The sequence below is a fragment of the Heterodontus francisci genome, chromosome 1, assembly GCF_036365525.1.
Source record: "Heterodontus francisci isolate sHetFra1 chromosome 1, sHetFra1.hap1, whole genome shotgun sequence".
Classification (NCBI taxonomy): domain Eukaryota; kingdom Metazoa; phylum Chordata; class Chondrichthyes; order Heterodontiformes; family Heterodontidae; genus Heterodontus; species Heterodontus francisci.
The window spans coordinates 207896378-207920331 of record NC_090371.1 but is presented as its reverse complement, the minus strand read 5'-3'; the positions used below and the strand labels follow the sequence as shown (position 1 = coordinate 207920331).

At 43.1% G+C, this 23954-nt stretch overlaps 1 protein-coding gene across 1 annotated transcript in view; it reads right to left on the bottom strand.

Annotated features, from left to right (window-relative positions):
- sh3d19 (SH3 domain containing 19) overlaps window positions 1-23614 on the bottom strand; it is a 204476-nt gene extending 180862 nt beyond the window's left edge. The window contains exon 1 of the mRNA XM_068041139.1: window positions 23239-23614. Within this exon, the coding sequence (XP_067897240.1) occupies window positions 23239-23359 (121 nt within the window). The 5' untranslated portion in view covers window positions 23360-23614. The remainder of the gene's footprint in view (window positions 1-23238) is intronic.
- Between the last annotated feature and the right edge of the window lie 340 nt (window positions 23615-23954).

The window sequence follows — 23954 nt, the reverse complement described above, 5'->3', positions numbered from 1 at the left end:
GTGCCAGCACAGATTTCTACAAACTACAGTAGAGAGTGTTTGACAACAAAGGCTTCTGCAAGTCAACGAAAGTCTTAGTGCAGTTGTTGTAGCCACACTCCTGTATTGCAGTGACACCTGGACTGTGCATCAGCAACACATAAGAGCGTTAGAGAAATTCCATCAGCAATGCCTCCACCGCATCCTCCAGATTCGAACAAACACTATTGTCCTTCTTGAAACCAGCTCCATAAGCATTCAGGCAAAACTCCTGCAAAGCCAACTTCGATGGACTGGACACTGTGTCTGGATGGCTGAAAACCGTCTCCCCCGCCAGGTCTTGTTTTCTCAACTCTCAAATGGCCAGAACTCCAGGAGAGGCCAGAAAACGCTTCAAAGACACTCTGAAGCTCTCTTTGAAGCGGAGAAGCATTGACATTTATGACTGGGAGGAGCTTCCTACCAATCGTTCAAAATGGTGACAACTTGTCCATCAAGCTGCATCATGCTTTGAATCCAAACACAATGATGAGGCAGAGCGACAGCAGAGGAAGAAAGAAAACGAAGCAAATCCTGCACTCTGGATCCCACTACCTCGTGGAACGTCCTGCCCCATGTGTCCAAAGATCTGTGGGTCGAGAATTGGCCTGTCCAGTCACCTGAAGAGCATAGCAGAACTATTGACCTTGAGCAGACGTCATCCTCAAATTGAGGGACAGCCACTGCCGACGATGACGATATAAATCTCATGTGCCCTTTTCTATGCTCCCAGGTTTAAAGCACTATGCATTTAGGCATCTTCATACCTAGGTCTCTTGTTCCACTTTGTTAATCTGGGCTAGTACCCCTTTCATTCATCCCACTGAAATTTGCTGGTTTCCAGTCCTACACCTTTATCTTGGATCCTTTTTTTCTTTATTTTCAATGTGAAGATAGTTATGTCACAGCCATAGCTTGCTTCCTTTTGTTGCTTTCTTGTCCTTTTTTAGCTTAATGATGATGAAGGACAAGGAGCAAGGAAAAACCTAAAATAAAAATACTTAACTGGAGGCGCACTAATTTCAGTGAAGTGAGGAGGGATCTGGCCAGGGTAAACTGGAGTAAAAGTCTAGCAGGCGGAAATCTTATGGAACAATGGCAACCTTTAAAGAGGTGATAGTTCAGGCACAGTCTAGTACATTTCTACAAGAGCGAAAGGGAGGGCAAACAAAACCAGAGCTTCCTGGATGACTAAGTAGTTAGAGAGTAGGATGAAGCAGAAAAAGGGAGTGTATGACAGCTATCAGCTTGATAATACAAGGGAGAATCAGGTTGAATATCGAAAGCATAGAGAAGTGAAAAGGGAAATAAGAGGGGCAAAGAGACAATACAGGAATAAATTGGTGGCTAACATAAAAGCAAACCCAAAGGTCTTCTATAGATCTTCATCAGGAAAGGGGCCAATTCGAGACCAAAAGGAGATATATTGGTGGAGGCAGAAGGCATGGTTGACGTACTAACTGAGTATTTTGCATCGATGTTTACTAAGGAAGAGGACTTTGCTAAAGCTCTGGTAAATGAGGAGGTTGTTGGGATACTGAATGAGATAAAAAGAGATACAGAGGAGATTTACAAGAATGTTGCCAGGGCTCAAAAGTCGCAGCTATGAAGAAAAATTGGATAGGCTAGGGTTGTTTTCCTTAGAACAGAGGAGGCTGAGCAGTGATTTAATTGAGGTGTACAAAATTATGAGGGGCCTAGATAAACAGGAAGGACCTGTTTCCCCTAGCAGAGAGGTCAATTACCAGGGGGCACAGATTTAAGGTGATTAGTAGAGGGATTAGAGGGGACATGAGGAAAAGCATTTTCACCCAGAGGGTGGTGGGTGTCTGTAATTCATTACCAGGGATGGTGGTGGAGGCAGAAACCCACAATTCTTTTAAAAGATACCTGGCCATGCACCTGAAGTGCTGCAAGCTGCAAGGCTATGGACCAGGTGCTGGAAGGTGGGATTAGATTGGGCGGCTAGTTTCTATTTTTTTTTCTTCTTGGCTGGCACGGACACAACGGGCTGAATGGCCTCCTTCTGTGCTGTAATTTTTATATGGGTTCTATATGGAGAATGTACTAGAAAGGTTGGTGGTACTTAAAGTGGATAAGTCACCCGGTCTGGAGGAAAGCAAAGGTCGAAATTGCAGAGGTGCTGGTTACAATCTTCGAATCCTGCTTAGATACAGATGTGGTGCCAAAGGTCTGGAGGATTGCAAATGTTACACCCTTGTTCAAAAAAAGGAGACAAGGTTAAACCTGGCAATTATAGGCCAGTCAGTTTAATACCAGTGCTGGGAACACTTTGAGAAACAATAATTTGGCAGAAAACTATCAGCTGCTTTGGCAAGCATGGACTAATAAAAGGAGACAGCATGGATTTCTTAAAGAAAAATCATGTTGGACTAATTTGATTGAGTTTTTTGATAAGTTACAGAGACAGTGGATGAGGGCAGTGCAGTTGATGTTGTGTATATGGACTTCCAAAAGGAACTTTATAAAGTACCACATATTAGACTCATTAGCAAACTTGAAGCCCATGGGATAAAAGGGGCAGTAGCAGCATGGATAGACAATTGACTAAGGGAAAGAAAACAGAGTTGTAGCAAATGGCTGTTTCTTGGACTAGATGGAGGTATACAATGGTGCTCCCCAAGGTTCAGTGCTGGGACCACTGCTGTTTTTGATATACATTAATGACTTGGACTTGAGGGTAGAGGGCACAATTTCAAAATTTGCAGATGACACAAAACTTGGAAGTATAGGAAACAGGAAGATAGTAATAGACGTCAAGAGGAATGAGTGGAATGAGCAGACACATGACAGATGAAATTCAGTGCAGAAAAGTGTGATGTGATACATTTTGGTAGGAAGAATGAAGAGAGACTATACATAATAAATGGTATGACTTTGCAGGCGTTGCAAGAACTGAGACACCTAGGGGTCTTTATGCACAAATCTCTGAAGGTGGCAAGATAGGTTAACAAAGCAGTTAATAAAGCATATGGGATCCTCAACTTTATAAATTGATGCATTGAATGCAAAAGCTGGGAAGCTATGCTAAAACTATAGACTATACTTTGGCCCCAGCTGGAGTATGTGTCCAATTCTGGGCATCACACTTTAGGAAGGATTTGAAGGCTTTAGAGACAATGCAGAAGGGACTTACTAGAATTGTTCCAGGAATGATTGATTACAGTTACGTGGATAGATTGAAGAAGCTGTGGTTATTCTCCTTAGAGCAAAATAGACTAAGAGGAGATTTGATAGAAATGTTTAAAATCATGAAGGGCTTCCTTCTTTGGCCTCCTTGTCTCGAGAGACAATGGGTAAGTGCCTGGAGGTGGTCAGTGGTTTGTGAAACAGTGCCTGGAGTGGCTATAAAAGCCAATTCTAGAGTAACAGACTCTTCCACAGGCGCTGCAGATAAAATTGGTTGTCGGGGCTGTTACATAGTTGGCTCTCTCCTTGCGCTTCCATCTTTTTTCCTGCCAACTGCTAAGTCTCTTCGACTTGCCACTCTTCATCCCTGCCTTTATGACTGCCCGCCAGCTCTGGCGAATGCTGGCAACTGACTCCCACGACTTGTGATCAATGTCACAGGACTTCATGTCGTGTTTGCAGACGTCTTTAAAGTGGAGACATGGACGGCCGGTGGGTCTGATACCAGTGACGAGCTCGCTGTACAATGTGTCCTTGGGGATCCTGCCATCTTCCATGCGGCTCATATAGCCAAGCCATCTCAAGCGCCGCTGGCTCAGTAGGGTGTATATCCTGGGGATGTTGGCCGCCTCGAGTACTTCTGCGTTGGAGAAAGGGTCCTGCCACCTGATGCCAAGGATTCTCCGGAGGCAGCGAAGATGGAATGAATTGAGACGTCGCTCTTGGCTGACATATGTTGTCCAGGCCTCGCTGCCGTAGCGCAAGGTACTGAGGACACAGACTGGATATGTTTGGACTTTTGTGTTCCGTGTCAGTGCGCCATTTCCCCACACTCTCTTGGCCAGTCTGGACATAGCAGCGGACGCCTTTCCCATGCGCTTGTTGATTTCTGCATCGAAAGACAGGTTACTGGCGATAGTTGAGCCTAGGTAGGTGAACTCTTGAACCACTGCCAGAGTGTGGTCACCGATATTGATTGATGGAGCATTTCTGACGTCCTGTCCCATGATGTTCGTTTTCTTGAGGCTGATGGTTAGGGCTTAGATCGAGTAAATAAAGAGAAACAGTTTCCAAAAGCTGAAGGGTCAATGGTGAGAGGGCACAGCGTTAAGGTGATTGGCAAAAGAATCAGAGGCGACATGAGGAAAAACGTTTTTGCACGATGAGTGATTTGGAGTGCAGTGCCTGATTGGGTGGTGGATACAGATTCAATAGTAGCTTTCAAAAGGGAATTGGATAAATACTTGAAGGAGAAAAAATTGCAGGGCTATGGGGAAAGAGTGGGAGAGCAGGACTAACAGGACTGCTCTTTGAAAGGCCTGACACTAACTCAATGGGCTGAATGGCCTCCTTCTGTGCTGTACAATTCTATAATTCTATATTACCAATTATTAATTAGTAAGATCACACTACTCTCTTTTTCATTCTCGCTCTAGTGAAAATTTTACAGTTGTTGGCCAACTGAAGCCATGCTTCCAGTAAGTTACAACATCATGTCCCTCCATTTTACTTGTTTCCTTGAGTTCCTGGACTTCGTGTCTAAAGATTTTCATATAAATATTGTAACTCTGACCCTTTCATATTCTTCAGTGCTTATTTTTCATTCATTTTCTTGTTCATTCTCATTCTCCTTAACTTCTTTACTATTTACCACAAGGTGCATCTCTCCACCCATCTCCCCAGCTTGCCTTTTTGGAATGATTTTGGAATGTAATTGTGCAACAGTGCAGTACTGAGGGAGTGCTGCACTGCTGGAAGTGCCGTCTTTGCGATGAGACATTAAACCGGCACCCACCTGCCTGGACTGCTGGTGCAAAAAAATCCCAGCTTCCTCTTTGAATCTCCAATCCTTTACGATTGCTGTTACCGGGAAGAAAGTTATATGACAGAAATGTGGGGGTCCTTGGATTAACCGGAGCTATTGAATTCAATTCCTTAACAATGGGTACAACTTTAGGTAAATAGCAATTGTACTCCTTTACATGTTCGATTTACAACACTTATTTCCCTAAAAAAGTTATCCTCATGACTCTGATTGTGAACAAATATGTGTGGAAATAGCCTTATAAAGGCCTAGTTTGGCTGCAACGTCTTTCAGAACTCAGCCAGCTTGGCAAAGGGTGGCACTAACAAGCCAGACTCTTGATGGTGAATATTGAAGTCTCCCACCCAGATTACATTCTGTGCTCTGGCTTCCTTCAAAGCTTCATCAAAATGATCTTCACACGGAGGAGTACGGATTTATCATTTGATGGGGGAGGGCCGTAGGCATTGATCAGCAAGAGATTTTCTTCACCTGAAGCCACGAGATGTCATGATGTATGGAATCCCAGAGTCACTCCCACCTTGTTGGTGGCACTGGACATACCCAGAAATGGTGATAGATTAGTTTGGGATGCTGCTTGATAGACTCGGAGTACAACAACGGCGGGCTGTTGCTTGATTTATCTGTGCATAAGAGTTCCCAACATGGGCACCAATTCCCAAATGTTGGTGAAGAGGGCTTTGCAAGATTAGCTTGGCTGAGAGTGCTCAAGTCTTGGCCAAATACAATACTCGGGTCATTGCTGATAGGTCCATCTGATGTTTTCGCTTTTTTTGAACTGAAGTGATGGCTTACAACTGAGTGGCTTGCCAAACAGCTTCAAAGGGAATTAAGAGTCAACCATATCTTCTGGCACTGGAATCAGCTTGGGTAGGGTGGCAAGCTCCCTCTCCTGAAGGAAGTTAGTGGTCCAGTTGGGTTTTTAATGACAATGTAGCAGCTTTGATAGTTATTTTCTGGTCCTAGCCCATGAGTTACCAGAAATAATCTTCTAATTATCAGCAATTCATGAGCTCCCCCAACCCACCCCCAGCAAAGATTTACTAAGTACAGGCATCACCTGGCCTACTGCTAGGCAAGAAAGGCCAGATAGTTATATGCTCAGTTCCCAGTGTGTGTTGATTTAGCTGAGCTCAGCGGCAACACCAGCTGGGTTAATCATTCAGATGAAGGTCTGTACCTGTAGACTAAATCATTACCAGGTTTACTCCAGTGAAGCCTTAATTCCAAGGTTCTCACTCATGATCATTATCCAGTAGCTCCTGCTGGAATATGCATGGAATTTGAGTGAAGACAGGAATGGGGTCAGCTGTGATGGCTTCCATCTGAGCTGGCTGTCATTGAAGATCAGACATAAAGGTAGCAGAGGGCTAGTGCTACGCATCAAGCTGTAGCCCAGGGTCAGCTAGCACCTCCAGGAGAGGAAAGGGAAAACAAAAAACAAAACTGAGCAATTTACTATTATGTAATATAGTGTAGATAAAGGATGGGGGAGCCTCACTAAAGTAAACAAGAGCACAGCTGGTTACAATCTAGTCTGTGGTACAGCCAAGCAGTTTGATCATTAACCCCCTACTGCCTGCACATACTGTGCTGGAGTAACAGCAGGCAATGTGAGTAGAAGCAGAGTTATGCTGATTTGCTGTAAACAGGCGAATCTGCTATAAAGGTCAACATTTCCTCAGTAAGCTTTTGGATTGGTCTAAATTCATGCCGCATAGAGTTTCATGACTGATGTGGCTTAAAGCACAAATACCTTCATTCCAATCTTCTGACTGTATTAACAGCAGGAACCTGTAAATCCATTCCAAGTATATAAGACATTTTGACGAGAACATCCATTGCAAAGAAATGCAGTATCATTTTTTTTTTTAAAAGCGCCCTGTTGATCAAAATTATTACCATCAGGAATTCATAGCTTCCCAAATAGAAATGCCTGCCGTAACTGATCTTTCCACTTAGCAGTTTTCAGTGTGGTGGGGACAATCAGTCTGCCACAAAGTTTTTAACCAGACTGAGAGAAGAATTCAAAAACAGTGCAACTTCATACTGGTTCTGTGTTTCTGTTTAACAAAATGGCAGGGATTATTTTTAGTCGAGCCCTTGATGAGGCTCAAAGTTTAAAAGTGAAGCAATTAGACAGAACAATTAGGATTTTCCAAACTTGTACTGAATGTATGTAAGAGAGAAATAGGAAGATGGATTGAAGCATTAAATACATAAATAAAAGCAGAATATGCTTGGAAAACACAACAGGGTCATCAGCATCAGGGATTCTGTGGCTGGTTGTAGCTGCTATACCATGGCTCTGCCCTCAATCAGTTATTTCACCACTCACCAGCAACTGAACTTGGGACCTTCTCAATCTGCATAATGTGGCTACTTACTGAGCTACTGTGGAACCCTTTATTTAAATGATTATATATATGTATGTGTGTATAGTTGCCTATTTTTTACATGGTTTATAGGATTGTCAGTCACTGAAAACACAGGCCATTAAATTAAGACACTGGCGGAAAATACTACTCTAAATATTCATTCCTGGCACGGATCATATGGTGCGTGGCTGCTCTACAGGTGAAGGGTTAATACTGTCTGGGGGATACTGGGTATTGTAGAACCACAGTGGTAGTTTGTCAGCAATGATATGGACAAATACTGCTGTTTGCATTTTGGTAACACTCTCATTCCTTCTATTGTTGCATTTTGAATATCGTTACTGAATGAAGAATTTATCACTTCAGTCACTCTTGACTTCAATTATCCATAAAAATTAACTGGAAAACCATTGCATTCTTCTAAATTGTTCTGAATGAACAATCCTTTCAAGTTCTCACCATGCTACGTTCTGGGTCTGATTAGTGTTCATGTCAGACAATGAAATACATTCATATTACAGAAATAAACAGCAATCTAAAGGAAAAGCTGAAAGTAACTACCTTTAAAACAGACAGTTATTGTAACGTTAACAACCCACAAAAACATAAAATGGGACAAATGTGGAAAGGCCATTCAGACAGTAAAAAAGTCTTGATCCTTCCACCTCTAATAATAGAACAATGAAATCTTTACAACAAACTCATTTTGACCCTTTATTTACAGTTTCATTCAAAGAAAACACCAGGCCTACCCAAGCCTTTCCCATGCATTTTAGATGTCCCTTAAAACAATATTGCATGGTAAAACTGTTAAAAAGTCATGTTTTATAAAGTAGTATGTACCTACCTCTTTTCACCCTGAAACATTTTCCCTCCTCATAATCCTGGATATCTGACAACTTTGAAGTATTGTGTCACACAATGGGGCAGCTTTGCAGGCAAAATAAGGGGGAGTTAAAGGCACATACCATTATTGGCGAGGTGGGGGGGGGGGGGGGGAAATCCAGAAATTTGTGATGAGGAAGGGTTACACCATGAGTTGCAAATTGCTACAAACTGCTGGATGATTAATATTGTTTCCCCATTAGCCATGCAAAATGGCATCTCACAGTCAGTCTCAGAGTGAATGTCAAGAAAAGGCTCCACTTACACTGTAAGTATGAATGAAACTCAACGTAGAAAGTTAGGACCTAGTATTTCAATGACATGATTTATGTTCCTCTACTGCCACTCAAACTTGGAGGCACAGAAAAGGAACTCTTGAAACTGCGGAGTCTCATTCCTAAATGTAGTAAATTGCTCCTTGAGATTTTTTAAATTTAACAATTATTACTTTTCTTACATTTCCTTTCTGCCCCTTTTAATTCTCATTCTGTACCCAATTTGACTTTAATGCACCCTATTTCACCATCGTTTGCTCTGTTTCTTTCTCTATCCTTCAAGTTCATTGATTAAGGAGATAGACTTGCTGATCCCATCATCCCCAATGCGCTGCACCGTTATCAACTTACAATTCAAGCAATTTGTAGCATAAAATTAATTTTTGCTTTAGGGCAAGGGAAAAAAATCCAATTCACGGCACTCACCACAACATTGCCCGCTCCAGAAAATTCCAAGCCAATGTTTTCTTCTCTCCCCAACAAAAAATGTTTGCAATTACTGTTTCCCACTATTTTTTTTTTTAACTACTTTTTACCTCTCTGAGCAGACTGAAGCATTCCTTCTCCCACCAGGGTCAGAGCAGGACACTTCACTGTCACCATGCAGAAACATTTGCAATCTGAATTAAATTTTAAAATATGCATTTTTTTTAAAGCAGAAAGTTTCAAAGGTTTTAAGGGAAGACAATGTTTTGTTGATCACAGCAGCTAATTGCTGTCCTCCCTCGCTATTTTGGTCAGTTTATAGAGGAACTTCAATTGGACCACCAAAACTGTTTGCAGTTAGTCACCACATGGTTGATACAATATGGCTCTACTGTAATCTGCCAGCAGTCTCCATGAGTCAGCCACCATTTTGCGTAACAACATTTTTTTGCAGTCACTCACACACCATAGTTAATTCATACTATTACCAGGAAAACACCCAAGATTGTGTGTTGCTGTTTGAAAATACTGCTGTAAGCTTAGATCTTATCAAATTAATCATTAACCTTGTTCTTGTAGTCGTTGTAAAAGTTATTTTTACTTTTTCACACACCCTTACTTTTGCTCTTAAGTTTCCTAATTTTTTTCTGTTTAGTTATATTAAGAGAATGAATTCTGAGCAATTGGATGTACTATACTAACTCCTCTTGGTGAAATGACCCCATTTATGTTGTTTCTCATCAGCTGGAGGAGAAAATAACTCCAACACCAGCCTCAACAACGGTTCCATCCTCCATCCTGAGCTATCCTCATCTGAATTCAATCTGGAGTTACAGGTCAGACTGAAAGTGATGGGAACTTTCCTTTATAAACTGAAGGTGCTGACTTCTGCACGGTTGTGGTTTCATTCCCAGTGGGAGAACCCTCACTCCTCTCGCACTTTCTCCATATCATCGAATGCCAACAAGCGAATTAACCACAAGAACATTATAACAGAGCCCGATTCAGACCTCACCTAATATACACATGTATACTTTTCTAACAGGAATGACTGGATAACAATTGGGAGCAGGAACCTTATTTGCTATCTTACCCTCTGTAGCCTAAGAACATCCATGGGTTCATCCATCACAACCCTCACTATGGAAGCCACCTTAGCAGAAAAGTAACAGCAGTCCGCTTATCGCTGAGCCATTAGGGGAAATAGGGAAGGTTGTGACAGTACATTGATTAGTATGTTACGATAATATGTTTGATAGAATAAGTATAATTGTTTGAATATATGTTTATGCAAATATATACATCATATATTATATATACTTCTCCATGCTCCTGACATTCGCCTTCTCTACAGATATGGAAGGAGTCTCCTTGCACACTAGGTCAGATGGCAAGCTCTATAATCCATCAAGGCCAAAAGCGAAGACAAAAACACATTACGTCCTGATCACAGAACTCCTCTACGCTGATGATGCTGCGCTAGTTGCTCAGATGGAAACTCAGCTACAGAGACTCATGGACTGTCTCTCCCATGTCTGTAACTTGTTCTCCTTGACTATAAGCATCAAGAAAACCGTGGTCATGGGACAAGATGTTGCATCTCTGCCCCTGATCACACTAAATAACACCTCACTGGAAGTGGTTAGCAAATTCTGCTGCCTTGGGTCCACGGTGACAGACAATCTGTCCCGTGATGCAAAGCTCGATACATGCATAAGGAGAGCAGCTACCACCTTTGGCCAACTCAGAAAACGTGCATGGGATAACACCAGGTTGACCCTTAGGATAAAAAAGCTGATGGTTTATAAGGCCTGTGTTCTCAGCACCTTGCTGTATGGCTGTGAAACATGGGCAATTTACAGCTACCAGGAAAAGAAGCTCAATAATTTCCATCTTCACTGTCTGCGGTGCATTATGGGCATATTCTGGCAGGACAAAATCACAAATGTGGCGGTCCTCTCAAAGGCAGAACTCCCAAATGTGTTGGCACTAATCAAACAGAGGCAGCTGCAGTGGGTCGGACACATCCGCAGGATGGAAGATGGCTGCATACCCGAGGACCTTCTGTATGGTGAGGTAGCCGGCCAGGCGACCAGTGGGGCACCCAAAGCTGCACTTCAAGGATACTGGCAAATGTGACATGAAGGCCCAAAATGTCCACTATCGCACCTGGGCGTCACTAGCTGGCGAAAGAGGGAAATGGCAACACATTCTGTGGACTGGTGTGCACTACCACGATGACCAGTTGCTACAGCAGCTTGGCAAACAGGTGCCAACGGCAAAAACAACAATTCACAGCGTCACTTGGCAGTTTCACGTGCAGCAGAACCTGCCTCTCAAAGATTGGCCTTCACAGCCATCAACAAAGGTGCATCAAAAGACACCCCACCTAAATGGATTGTTTGCTGCATGTCCATCATCTTTCATAGATAGTAGGATGCCAACTCCAAAGTCATCACAGAAAGTGATGTAATCTCATGTGTTGCAGCCATACTGCTCAGTCAGTAGCACATGTAAGCAGAAGCAAGAAGCCTCCCAATAAAGCAGCGTCCAGCCTCTATGCCAGCCTTTCAACTGTGTTTGTATTAGTCTAAAGCCCCAGATAATTCAATATGGTGGCAGTAGTGGTGAATCGGCAGCATTAATCAGCACTGGAATCAAAAGCCTTGCCTGACGCGGTGTGACTGGACCATAGCTCTCATATCAGGAGAGCAAAGTGTGAGTAAAGAGATTTGGAATGGCTTGAGTGCACCCAAGGTTTGCCCCGCCCCGGCAAAGCAAAATTAGTCACAGTTTTAGCCGAAGGGCCCAGGGCACAGTCATGTTTGGAGATGGGTTTCTTCCCACCGATGTCCATCACCAAAGCCCCTCCTGATTTCAAGGTGGAAACCCATGCTGCAGCAATACAGCTCAGGGCATGGCACTGGCTCAGCTCCATAGACATCGTGGTTAGCTGCAACTCTGATACTGAGACTTGCTCCTTAGGGGTACAAGTGATAGAAGGCTGAGGTCATGGCAACCAGATTCCATGAGATGAACTGGAATGTGTCCAATGTCCTGGGCAAGTTCAAATTATTTTAAACAAAGAGGATGGAGTTATGCTTCCTGGACCATGTAGTTGTGGATGCCGACAAACAAGCCACAAATATCTGGATTGTGATAGGAAAGAGCTACACAGAATAAATACCACTGGTTCGTCAGATTCTGACCAGAAGGATCCTGCAAAGCTATGTTCAAGATTAGAAGCCCAACTGTTACGACCAGGTGAGGAATGGGTCTCAGGCCCCCGTTTCGCCCCTTTTCTGGTTTGACCGCAACAGGATTTATTCTTTTAACACCGTGATTTAGCTTACCACTTCACTGTTCCTCGAATTAGAATTGTAAATGAACCAGACAGGTTTTCTTGAGTTTAATAAGTAAGATGTAAGTTTATTAACCTTATCACTCTAAACCAGTTAAAATTACTAAAAATATGTGATGCATCCATGCTCACATTCATACGAGAGGCACACACACAAATAGATACAGAGGGGGGGATAAAAGTTGGGAGGTTGAAGTAAAGTCCATAATAAATGGAATTCAAATACTGAGCTTCAATGTCCGTAGTTGAAGTTAAAGTCTTGAAGTCCTCGCTAGGTCACGCACAATTCGGGCTTTCTTCTCTGGTTCCGGAAGGCCAAGGAGAAGCTTTATCCGTCCATTTGGTTGCTGCCTGTGGTGGTCTGTAGATTTGAGGTTAAGCTGCAGCCGAGGCTCCCCTGGGACTTTGCTGGAGAGGGAGACAGGAGAGATGTTCCTTCTTGGAAGTCAGTTACTGTCTTTCTTCTGAGGCACAATTCACAAACTCAGAGTTACACAGGCAGGTATGTCATGTTACCACCTCTGTTTGAAAACAGAAGTTTCTGGAAGGTTCTTTGAAATTCAAAGTTCATCAGACATCCTTGGTAGAGGGAATTTGGCTCTTTCAAAGTTAAAGGGTGTCGATAGCTTGACCACCACTATTGACAAAAACCATTCTAGGTAATTGCATCAGAGCAAACTCCTATTGTTCTAGCTAGATTGGGTAATTACCTCTGTCTCTCAGCCGGCCTTTGTCTTCTCATATGCAAATTGTGCATGGCCATCTTTAGCTGTTCTGCTTTTTAAATGTTATTTGTAATAATGTCCAGTAAAAGTTCTCAAGCAAAGTTTCATCCGACGAAATTAATATTTTCCATTTGGCATGTGGGTTTTCCATCACACCAACTCAAAATGAAAGTAAATTTTAGAATACACTGCTTGTACCTCATGCAATACAGGCAGAAAACTAACGAATGCACAGATGATTTTGTCAGCAGATGTAGGGCGAAAGCAAGAGAATGCAACTTTGTGGATGCGGAACTCTCGGAACACATTATGGATTTGGTCATTGCCTCCATTCTCAGAGGCATTCCAGAAAGAACTACTGGCAAAGCTGAAAGGACACGGCATGAACAGCATGTTACAGGGTGGAGGCAGATATTAGGCCACTGTGGCTAGAAGACAGTGTCTGCAAGCTTTAGCGGGTGAAACATCTGTCAGTGCAATATCCAGGGTACCCAAGCAAAACAAGATGTCCAGTGCGGGCTCTCCTGCAAACTGACTAAATGGCCAGCATATGCAGACACGTGCAAGTCTTGAGGGCTTAGAGGACACTGGGCCAAACTCTGCAGAAGGCCCAGCAGCAGGAACGTGAGGAGAAACCAGAGTGGGCAGCAATCCAACCGCAGAAGAATGCCACCCAGAGGCGAAAGCAGGCGATAGTTCTAGGTATCACCACAAGCACTGACCCATCCACGAAATGGGGGGATGCTCGATCCAACCGGATGAGGTGGATCAAGGTAAAGATGCTACTGATGAGCAGCTGTTTCACACGATCACCCTCGCGGAACAGGTTAATTCCATAACCAAAATGGAAGCTGCAGATCATTTGCCCAAATAAAGCTGGGAGACATCGACTGTGGGTTAAAGTTGTCACAGATGCAAGTGCCAACACTCTACTCTTCCGCACTCTGAAGAATATGTACCACGGGGGATGGATATCGGTGATCAAGCCCACTTGTGTAAATCTCACGGCTTACAATGTATCATCAATAAAGTGTCTAGGTTCCCTAAATCTGGAATGTAGATACAAAGACTCAAGCTAGTCTGGGCAGATATTTTATGTAGTGGATGGGTCAGGACCCACAGTAGCAGGATTGCCAGTGTGCAACGAGCTCAACATGGTCACCATCCATGGGCTGACCCAGTCAAAAGACTGCAGCAAAGTGTGTACACACCTATAGAATCAATTCAAGACTTCCAGAGGTTGTACCTGAACCATTTTGACACGGTTGGCAACTTGCACAGTGACGCAGTCCTTCACCTCAGAGAAGGCACAACGCCATCTATCGACCCACCATGGAAGTGCAGCGTGCACATTCAGGAGAAGCTGTGGATGGAACTGGACGGCATGGAGAGACGATCCATCATCTGCTGAGCGCAGCACCACATGGATTGGCACAGCTCCATGACCACCACGATCAAAACAGACGGTTCCATTCAGTTGTGTTTGGACCCAAGAAGGCTAAACAAAGCCTTGAAGAGATGTCCACACAAGGTAACAACACTGGAAGAGCTTAGCCCAACATTTGCAGGAGTGAAACACTTCTCTATGCTGGACGCCAAGAACACATATTGGTCCGTGCATCTTTCAAAGAGTCACAAGAGCTGACGACATTCAGAATCCCTTTTGGCAGGTACTGTTTTCTCCATCTACCTTTCGGGCTATCGGTCAGCCAAGACATTTTTCAGCAACACACGGACCAAATGAGTCCCAGGCTGTGTGTGCAACGCAGATGGCATCGTCGTGGTAGGATGGACAAAAGAGCATGACAGAAACCTACACTTGCTCATGGAGGCCGCCACATGTAAAGGTTTGATGTTAAACAGTAAAAAGAGCTCCATTAAAGCTGATCACAGTCATACTTTCGGCTTCAATTATTATAGCATGGGTATCCACCCGGATCCTGGGAAGACTGAAGACATTCAATCAATGCCAACACCACAGGACAAGGACACCTACAATGATGCCTAGGTTTGTTCAATTTCCTAGCGGCGTACGTTTAGAGTTTCTCGGAGAAGGCATCTCCATTAAGAGAGTTGCTGAAGAAAGACGTACAGTTCCTACGGCAGGATGACCACCAATATGCACTCAATGCATTGAAACAAGCGCTATCAGCCAAGTCCTGTCTTCAATATTATGATCCACAGAAAGTGACAATGCTGGAAGTAGATGCATCACAAAAAGGTCAGGGTGCAAGTCTTCTTCAGGACGGCAAACCTGTTGCCTTTGGATCAAAAAGCTTATCATCCGCACAGGCGAATTACTCTAACATTGAACAGGAAACCCTTATGCTTGTCTTTGGGATCACCAGGTTCCACACATACATATTCGGGAGGAGTTCACGGTTGAGGCAGACCCAAACCTTTAGAAATGATCTGGAGAAAACCGCCTCACTCCAGAGATTGCTCATTAAGATTCAAGGATATAACCATGATGCCAAATACAAACCCGGTAGTCAGATGGCCGTATTAGACACTCTAAGAAGACTGTCCAACCCTCGACATACTACTCGACTTCCAGGTTGACTAAGTGTGTGCAAGCCTAGAGGATGTCTACAACATCGACCTTATATGCTTTGGTCATCACAAGTGAATGGAGCTCTGGAGAGAAACTTAAGACTCCGTACTCAGAACACAGTGGCAGATCGTTGTAGATCATCATTTTTCTGTCAATTAACACCCTCTCTGCACTAACACTTTGTCTTTCAGCACACCATTAACATACCGTTTGCTTTTGCTCCATGACCTTCTTGCCAGTTATTCTCTGTGGCCCTGTCCTATCAACACCTTCCCTTTTGTTATCCCTTGCCCCACCCCCGCTTTATTTGCTTAAAACCTATTACATTTCTAACCTTTGCCAGTTCGGATTAAAGGTCACTGACCTGAAACATTAATTCTGCTTCTCTCTCCACAGATGCTGCCAGACCTGCTGAGTATTTCCAGCATTTCTTGTTTTTACTTCAGATTTCCAGCATCTGCAGTATTTTGCTTTTATATTATGTTGTAGATGGGTGGCCTGCAACCATCCAGGAGATGACCATGGATCTGAGGACATATTGGGACGAGACCAGGTGGTGAGGGCTTATGATGTGGATCAGGAGCACCAAGCCAGTCAGCACAAAGAGCAGCTCCAACCACGTGATATCCCATCCTTGCCATGGACCAAGCTGGCAACAGACCTATTCACCATGGGCAAGGAAGACTATCTACTAGTGACCAACTATTACTCCAAATTCCCAATTGTTCAAAAACTTTGTGGCACGTCAAGTGCAGCAGTGGCCAGCAATGTTAGTGCCATCTTCAGCATGTTCGGTGCCCCGACGGAAGTGGTATCGGATAATGGTCCACAGTTCAGTGGGAAACCATTTCAGGATATGTGTGAAAATGGGCTACCAACCATCCTCGTTCTAATGGAATGGCTGAGTCCATGGTCAGGACAGTCAAGTCGCTGATCAAAAAATGCACGAAAACTGGAAACAAGGTTAAATTACTACATCTTTGTGCAACTCTGTTAGACTACGGATTGATGTCACCAGTGGAGATTCTGTTCAGTCTACCAGTGAGAATCACTTTGATCAAGCTATCATCTCCCTAACTCGTCCATAATCACACAGCAGCTACTTCAAACAAGACAGGATAAAATGCATGCATGACGTATGTGCAAGTGCTGAATTACCACCACTTTACATGGGCCAGAAGGCGCGGAAACCACACCCACAAAAGACGTGGACTCCAGCAGAAATGTCAAAAGTATGCAAAGAACCACAATCTTATGAGGTAATGACATCAAATGGTACAATACTCAGAAGGAACTGGTCTCACCTCAGAGGATTCCCTGCCAGCCACAAACAGGGCGACCAACCAGCATCACCTACGCACATACATGTCCATTTTTCTGACAAAGAGGCAACAAGGAATGCACTGAGCACACCGACAACTGAGGACTGTCAGTCCAAACACAACCTTCAGGATGAAAGAACAGACAACTCAAAACCACACCCTCAAGTATTTGTTACAAGGCCTGGTCAAGTCAGCCAACGACCACTACATTTCCAAACGAAGACAACACCTTGAGGAGTAGCATTCCAAGTGTTTGTGTTTACAGTTGAATGTTCCATGTAAATAGTGTTTATCGTAATGTTTTCTATTCCCCTACAGTAACTTCCAGTTTTAGCCATATTGTCAAGGGAACACCATGCTTGATGTTTCTCACAAGACAGGTGTGAGATACCCTAGTCATATAAACATAAATATGTAGAATTACGACTTGGCTTAGTCTCTCATGATTACAGTTTTGCTTTCTCTTTACTTATAAATGGCTTGTGGATGTGTACTGTAGTTACAAATAAGGAAATGGTTAAAGTTGTTAATTCCCAGAAAGCTTTAGGATTTAATGTGTCAGGGTACAATTACTTGACTGTGTTGTTTAGCTTCTGCTGGAAGTGTAAGATGTGTGACTTGTGCCTGTTAACTTTTTTTGTCAATATAATGGGCCCAAGATAGCAATAAGAGATATGACAATAAGGCCAAGATTATACCGCAAGTTAGTAACTGATATTTTGTAGTAATTACCCATTTTATGGGTCTTGTTCGCCATAAACTGTTATCAGGACATAATGAATTTTGTAGGAAAGTGTGCGTGACTAGAGACCTATAAAGAGCTTGAGCGATCCTTCACAATTTGTAGAGAGTCAGGATTGAAAAGCTCAATGAAGGTTACATCTCTACGCAGAGAACGAGTGGGGTAATTTTATTTATTTCTCTGTATGTCTACTGCTTAAAGACATTACAAGTGTCTAGACTTGGTCAAACACTATAAAAGGTTTACATTGTAACCATATTTGGTGCCATATTCCAATGTTCTTGCAGAGGGAGCAAGGGAAGGAAAACATCAACCATCATAACTTGCAATTCTACAGCACTCATCATCTGTAGAAAATGTTGCGAAGCACTTGAAATTGAGGAACGGAAAACAGGGGAAGCTGACCAGTTGGGAAAAGGAAAGATAGGGCGGGTTACAATATGTTGGGGCTAAAGGGACAGTGGAAAACAAGGATTTTGAGGAAGTTTTTGAAAGCAGGGTTTGATCTAGGGAGGAGTTCCAGAGGACAAGAGTGTAGAAACCGAACAAGCAACCACAAATAGTGAGTGGAGACAAGGAGTAGCTCTGTGTTACAATGGAGAGGATGAGGGTGTAAGCCCTCAAAGACTCTGCTTACTTCCACACTCCTAAGGAGGACAGTCATTAGTTGGCCATTAGACTAAGGCGGATAGAAAGTACCAGCATGCTTTTGAGCAGGTGGCAGCAGACAACTCACCATAATATGTTCAAGTACTGTCACCCTCGTCTAGACCACAGTATGAGCACACACCATATCCCAATGAACCATAGTTACACCAGTTGTTGGGTATAGAACTTCAATAGCACCAGTTTGCCTCTCTGTAACCCAGTCATGGTAGTGATCACTTGCTTATAGTTGTAGGTCCTTCCACAGCACTGAATTCAAAATGCTTGATCTTGTTTACAAATCCATCCATGGTATCAGACATTCCTTTGCAACTGCTTCCAGTTCTATGTCCCAGTCCTTTTCCTTCAATCTTCCAACTCGGGCCCTCTCTTATTCTCTCCACTTATTCCCAACACAGCAATAGCTTGTTCAGCCATCTTTGCCCTACTCTTTGGAAAAACCCTTCTGCATTGCTAATCCTCCTGCCTTCAAAAACCTCCCAAAAATATTGCTCTTTCACCATGTTTTTGATCATCTCAGCTAACTAGTTTTTCTCAACATCCATTGCTCCTCTGTGCAGTGCCTCAGGACATTTACTGTGTTCGAGACGCAATACAAGTGCAAAGTGTTGCTGTTGAAGAAAATGGACCATCGTACAGCTTATGTTTTCAGCAAGAATGACATATAAAAGATGAAAAAGAGGAGATTAAGAATGGAGCCTATAGGTATTTCAGACGTGATTGTGTAGGCAGAGAAGTAGTAGTTAATGGATACAATACCCTGTATAATATTTACATTGCAAAGGGTATGAGCTGAACAAAGAGAAAGCAATGCATGTTATATCAAACGGCTGGTTCAAAAGGGGAATTTGAAAAGTTGAAGGGTGTGCGTACCTTGTGAGCCATGGAATGATAGAAACTTTTTAGCTGTTAGCTGCCAAGTGAAGCAAGGACAGTATGACACAGGTTAAAGGGTAATAAAGTTGACAGTGATATAGAACTTACACACGTGGCATCATGTGGTAGATATGTCCCATGTTTCACCTTTAGAGTGGATAACTAGGATATGTATTGCATATTGTATAATATACAGAAGTATATCATAAGGCAGTACATATTATTTCAAATTAAAACCCTCACTTCCTGTTACACCACTCCTTACTAATGTAAAACCTTTCATTTTACTATGACATGATATACAGCAAAACTTGTCATCCTTAACAGCGACAGTTATGGAAAGTACAGACTGCAATGGCAAACTTTCAAAGAGGTAATAAGAAACTGAGATCGGACATAGAAATAAATTACATGGAGTGTGCATCATGATATAAACTGCTTAAGCTTCACTCTCGTGCCTTATCGTACGTACTCCAGAAAACATTTATCCTCGATACAAAATAAATATATTGGGGTGCACATCAGAGACTGGTAATTTACACAAAATAATCTCACTGGCATCAGCTTCCTGATAACTCTACTGGTAAATGCACTGTCTGGTGTGGCACTGAGTCAAAGAGACAAGAAAGATCAGAAGCAAAATACTGCGGACACTGGAAATTTGAAATAAAAACAGAAAAGTATTGAACCATTTGGATGAAAGATCGAGCTGAAACATTACTCATTCTCTCCACAGATGCTGCCAGACCTGCTGAGTATTTCCAGGATTTTCTGATTTTAATTTAGACCAGAAAGACCCTCCGTTTAATTTCTGGTCTCTGTCAATTTCGGTTTTACAACTGATCTCTTTTTTTTTAAAGAGATACAGCACTGAAACAGGCCCTTCGGCCCACTGAGTCTGTGCCGACCAACCACCACCCTACAGTAATCACATATTCCCTACCACCTACCTACACTAGGGGCAATTTACAATGGCCAACTTACCTATCACCTGCAAGTCTTTGGCTGTGGGAGGAAACCGGAGCACCCGGCAAAAACCCACGCGGTCACAGGGAGAACTTGCAAACTCCGCACAGGCAGTACCCAGAATCGAACCCGGGTCCCTGGAGCTGTGAGGCTGCGGTGCTAACCACTGCGCCACCCATGCGGCTCATGCCGTCCAGTGATTCAAGAAGGAAAGTGATTCTATTGACTTGCATGAGGTTAGAATTGAGGTCAGCCTTGATGCTCCTCATGACTAACCAGCCTGCTGAAATTTGCTCAGGGGTGGAGCCTGTGGAACTGTATCCCAACATGAGTTAACACCCCAAGTAGAGCAAAAGAAAATGAGTAAAATTGAAACGTGTGAAAAAAGCCCTAAGCATAAACAACCATGTAACTTATGAGATCTACCAGCATAATTACATTATGATAATCATAACTGGTATATTTTGTGTTAACTGCTATCCCTTTCAGTTCAGTCCATTTTGATATGTCTTGTTAGGGAGACAAAAACAAAAGATTACAGAAAAAGACTATCTGTAGCATCATCTGGTTTGAACATATGAATTTCAGTTGGATCATAAAACTAGAAGAGCTGAAGTAAAGAAAGGTTCAAAAAATTCTGCCAATATTGATTTTATTTTTCGCTTTTTGTGGGAAGCCACAATTATAAACACAATAACAAAATAAAGGGATTGGAGTATGAGTGAAGAAGTCACACTGCAATTATATAGCACTTTGTGAGACCACACCTGGAGTATTGTGCATAGTTTTGTTTTCCTTTCCTAAAGGAAATATACGTGCCTTAGAGGAAGTGCAACAAAGGTTCACCAGACTGATTCCTGGGATGAGGGGATTGTCCTATGAGGAGAGATTGAGTAGCCTAGGCCTAAAACCTCTGGGGTTTAGCAGAATGAGAGATGATCTCATTTAAACATGTAAAATTCTTAAGGGGTTTGACAGGGTAGATGCTGGGAGGATGTTACTCCTGGCTGGGCAGTCTAGGAGCCGCAGTCTCAGAATGAGGTCGGCCATTTCAAAGGGGGGCTGTGGATGCTCAGTCATTGGGAATATTCAGGATAGAGACCGATAGATTGTTGGATACTCAGGGTATCAAGGGAGATAGATATAGGGCAAGAAAGTGAAATTGAGGTAGAAGATCAGCTATGATCTGATTGACTGGTACAGCAATTGAGGGGCCAAATAGCCTACTCCTGCTCCTTTCTTGTGTTCTTAAAGGATAATGAATAGGTTTTCTTTGGGAGGGAGTTCCCCTTATGAGCGGAAAATAAAGAAAAAGTACAGAGCCATACAGTCCAAGAGGTGTTGAATTTGACTTCCTGTCTGTAAACGGTCTGACCTCATGTGGGCAGCAGTTGGAGTGCTACAATTGGCCGGTGTCACTTTATTAGGGAAGGAGAGAAAAATCAACCAGAATTCCTGTTCCTAGTCTCTATAAAATGACCCCTTATGGGAAGTATGCCTATGTGGAGGTCAGTGGAGGTTCGAGTTCTGAGTCTTGCCCTCTAGGATCAAATAGTTGCTGACACGAACTGTCCAGGTTTACAATCGAAAAGTGGCCAGTTGGGAGATGGACCAGAGGAATGGAGGTGACCAAAGAGTACCAGTCAGGAGAGTTAGGATAGAACAAATTCCCCAAAATTATATTATAAAAAGATTGTTCAAGGTGACAGTCAGTAGAGGTATAAACCAGCCATTTAAATTCAATGTGCATTGTGTAATGTGATTAGTAAATGAGTAAATTCACTTCCCAGCATGGTACAATACTGAATCCTAGGACAGTTTTATGAGGATGAAGTCAAGTGTTGAAAACTGAGGTTCAGCCAAATTTGCTGACATTCAGGAGTTGCTTTTGGTCCCTAGAAGGATCTCTACATTTTTTCTGTTCGATACTTTGCTTAGTTTTTTTTGTCATGAGGTAAATACAAGTTTCTGAAAAATTGTTCAGTTCACATATGAATTCGAAAGTCTGCACATTTGCAGCCGGTGCAGACACGATGGGCCAAGTGGCCTCTTTCTGTGCTGTAAACTTTCTATGATTCTACATAGGTTAATAAGATCCCAACCCCCAAACTGTGCTGAGCTGGCTGACAGCTATCCAACAATTCTGATGAAAACTGTACATGTATGAACAAGACCGCTCAACTATGCTTTATCTCCTTGTCTGCAGTTATTCACTGTCCAGACTAACCCATAAAGAATAACAACTTAAGACAAGGGATTGTAGGACACATCACCCATGAAAGTAAGTCAGAATCTTGAGGAAAATTGGGGTATTTGAGGTGGGAGAAGATACATGTACTAGCTGAACTATCTCCCTGGAGTTAACAGTAGATATCCACTGGATAAACCTAAAATAATATCTCACAATTGTTAATTCTACTCTTACTATCATCACATATCAATGACAACAAACTTATCGGGGCCATTAAACGTGTAAAACATTTTAAAACACCCAATGGCGCACACCCAATGTACTGATCCATAAAATAATGAATATAAACCCAGCAGACACGCACAACTCAGGGAGTGAGGAGCGGGAATTTGAACTCTGGGTTCAAATGGGAGTTACAAACTGTTGAAGTGTCACCTTTGATCTTTGCGCAGTTTTCCCAATGACTCAATTAGTTTGACTGCCTTGTCATCCCTCGCCAACTCTCTCTCTCTCACTCACTCCCAGTGCCGTAGCCGCCAGCGTGGAGAACTGCACCCAGAAACAAGTTAGTCCAACATTTCTTTGTACAAATACATCTGTTGGGATTTGACGTACACAGAAAAACACTTTCCAAAACACGCGATCCCGTTTTCCGACAGTTAAAAAAAATCAACGTTGTTCTTATTAATCTTAACCCGAAATTTGTCGAGAACTTGAATGGATTTATCAATCATGAGGAAAAGTGACAGGAGTTTTAATCAGCGAACAAAACAACTCAGTCATTTACGGATCACATCTGGTAAAACTATTCTTTTACATTTGAATTCAAGCGAGTGCCCGACACAGCGAGAAAGTCGCTTCCCAATCGCCGCGCTTACCTGCTGAGGAGACGTGCAGCCGCCCGGCAGCCGGCGAGTTGTGTCTGGAGCCGGGGTCCCTGTCGATCGCCCCTCGCACCTCCTCCTCTTCCTCCTGAAACCAAGCTTCCGCCATCATCATACGGAATATATTAGCGCACAGAGCGGAGGCAGTGCTGCCAACACAACCCAATCAGAGCAGCAGCGAGGCAGCGGCAGTCCGGCCAAGAGTGCCGCGAGTGACTGCACTCAGTCAGTACCCAGGCAACACCACCTCCACCTCCTCACTCTTACCTCAACACTACACCGGGAGGAAGTGGCTACCTTTCACCAACTTCCGAAATATTCCTGTGCCAACAGGAAACTCGGCAGCTAAACTAAAACAAAAGGTGGCGGTAGTTTTTGGAGCTGACTTCCATCCAGCCGAACGTGATAATCAATTGTGTCACTTTTCTACATCGTTGGCAGAGATTTATCCCGTATTGCCGTTGATTCTGGCGTGAATACACCCAAAAAAAATCACAATGTGTTTCTCTGTAACCATTATGGTTACAATGACTCAGATCAAGTTGTATTGTGTAAAACCGTTGTAGAAATAAACTACTTTTCGTGCAATAGAGAAACTGACCCCTGAAAATTTTCAGCATGCACCCCTAGTGCCCACCAGAGTTTGTGGGGTCAGTGTGATGGCAGCGCCTGGCAGACACACAGAGCACTGCGGGTGCATCCAGGAAATC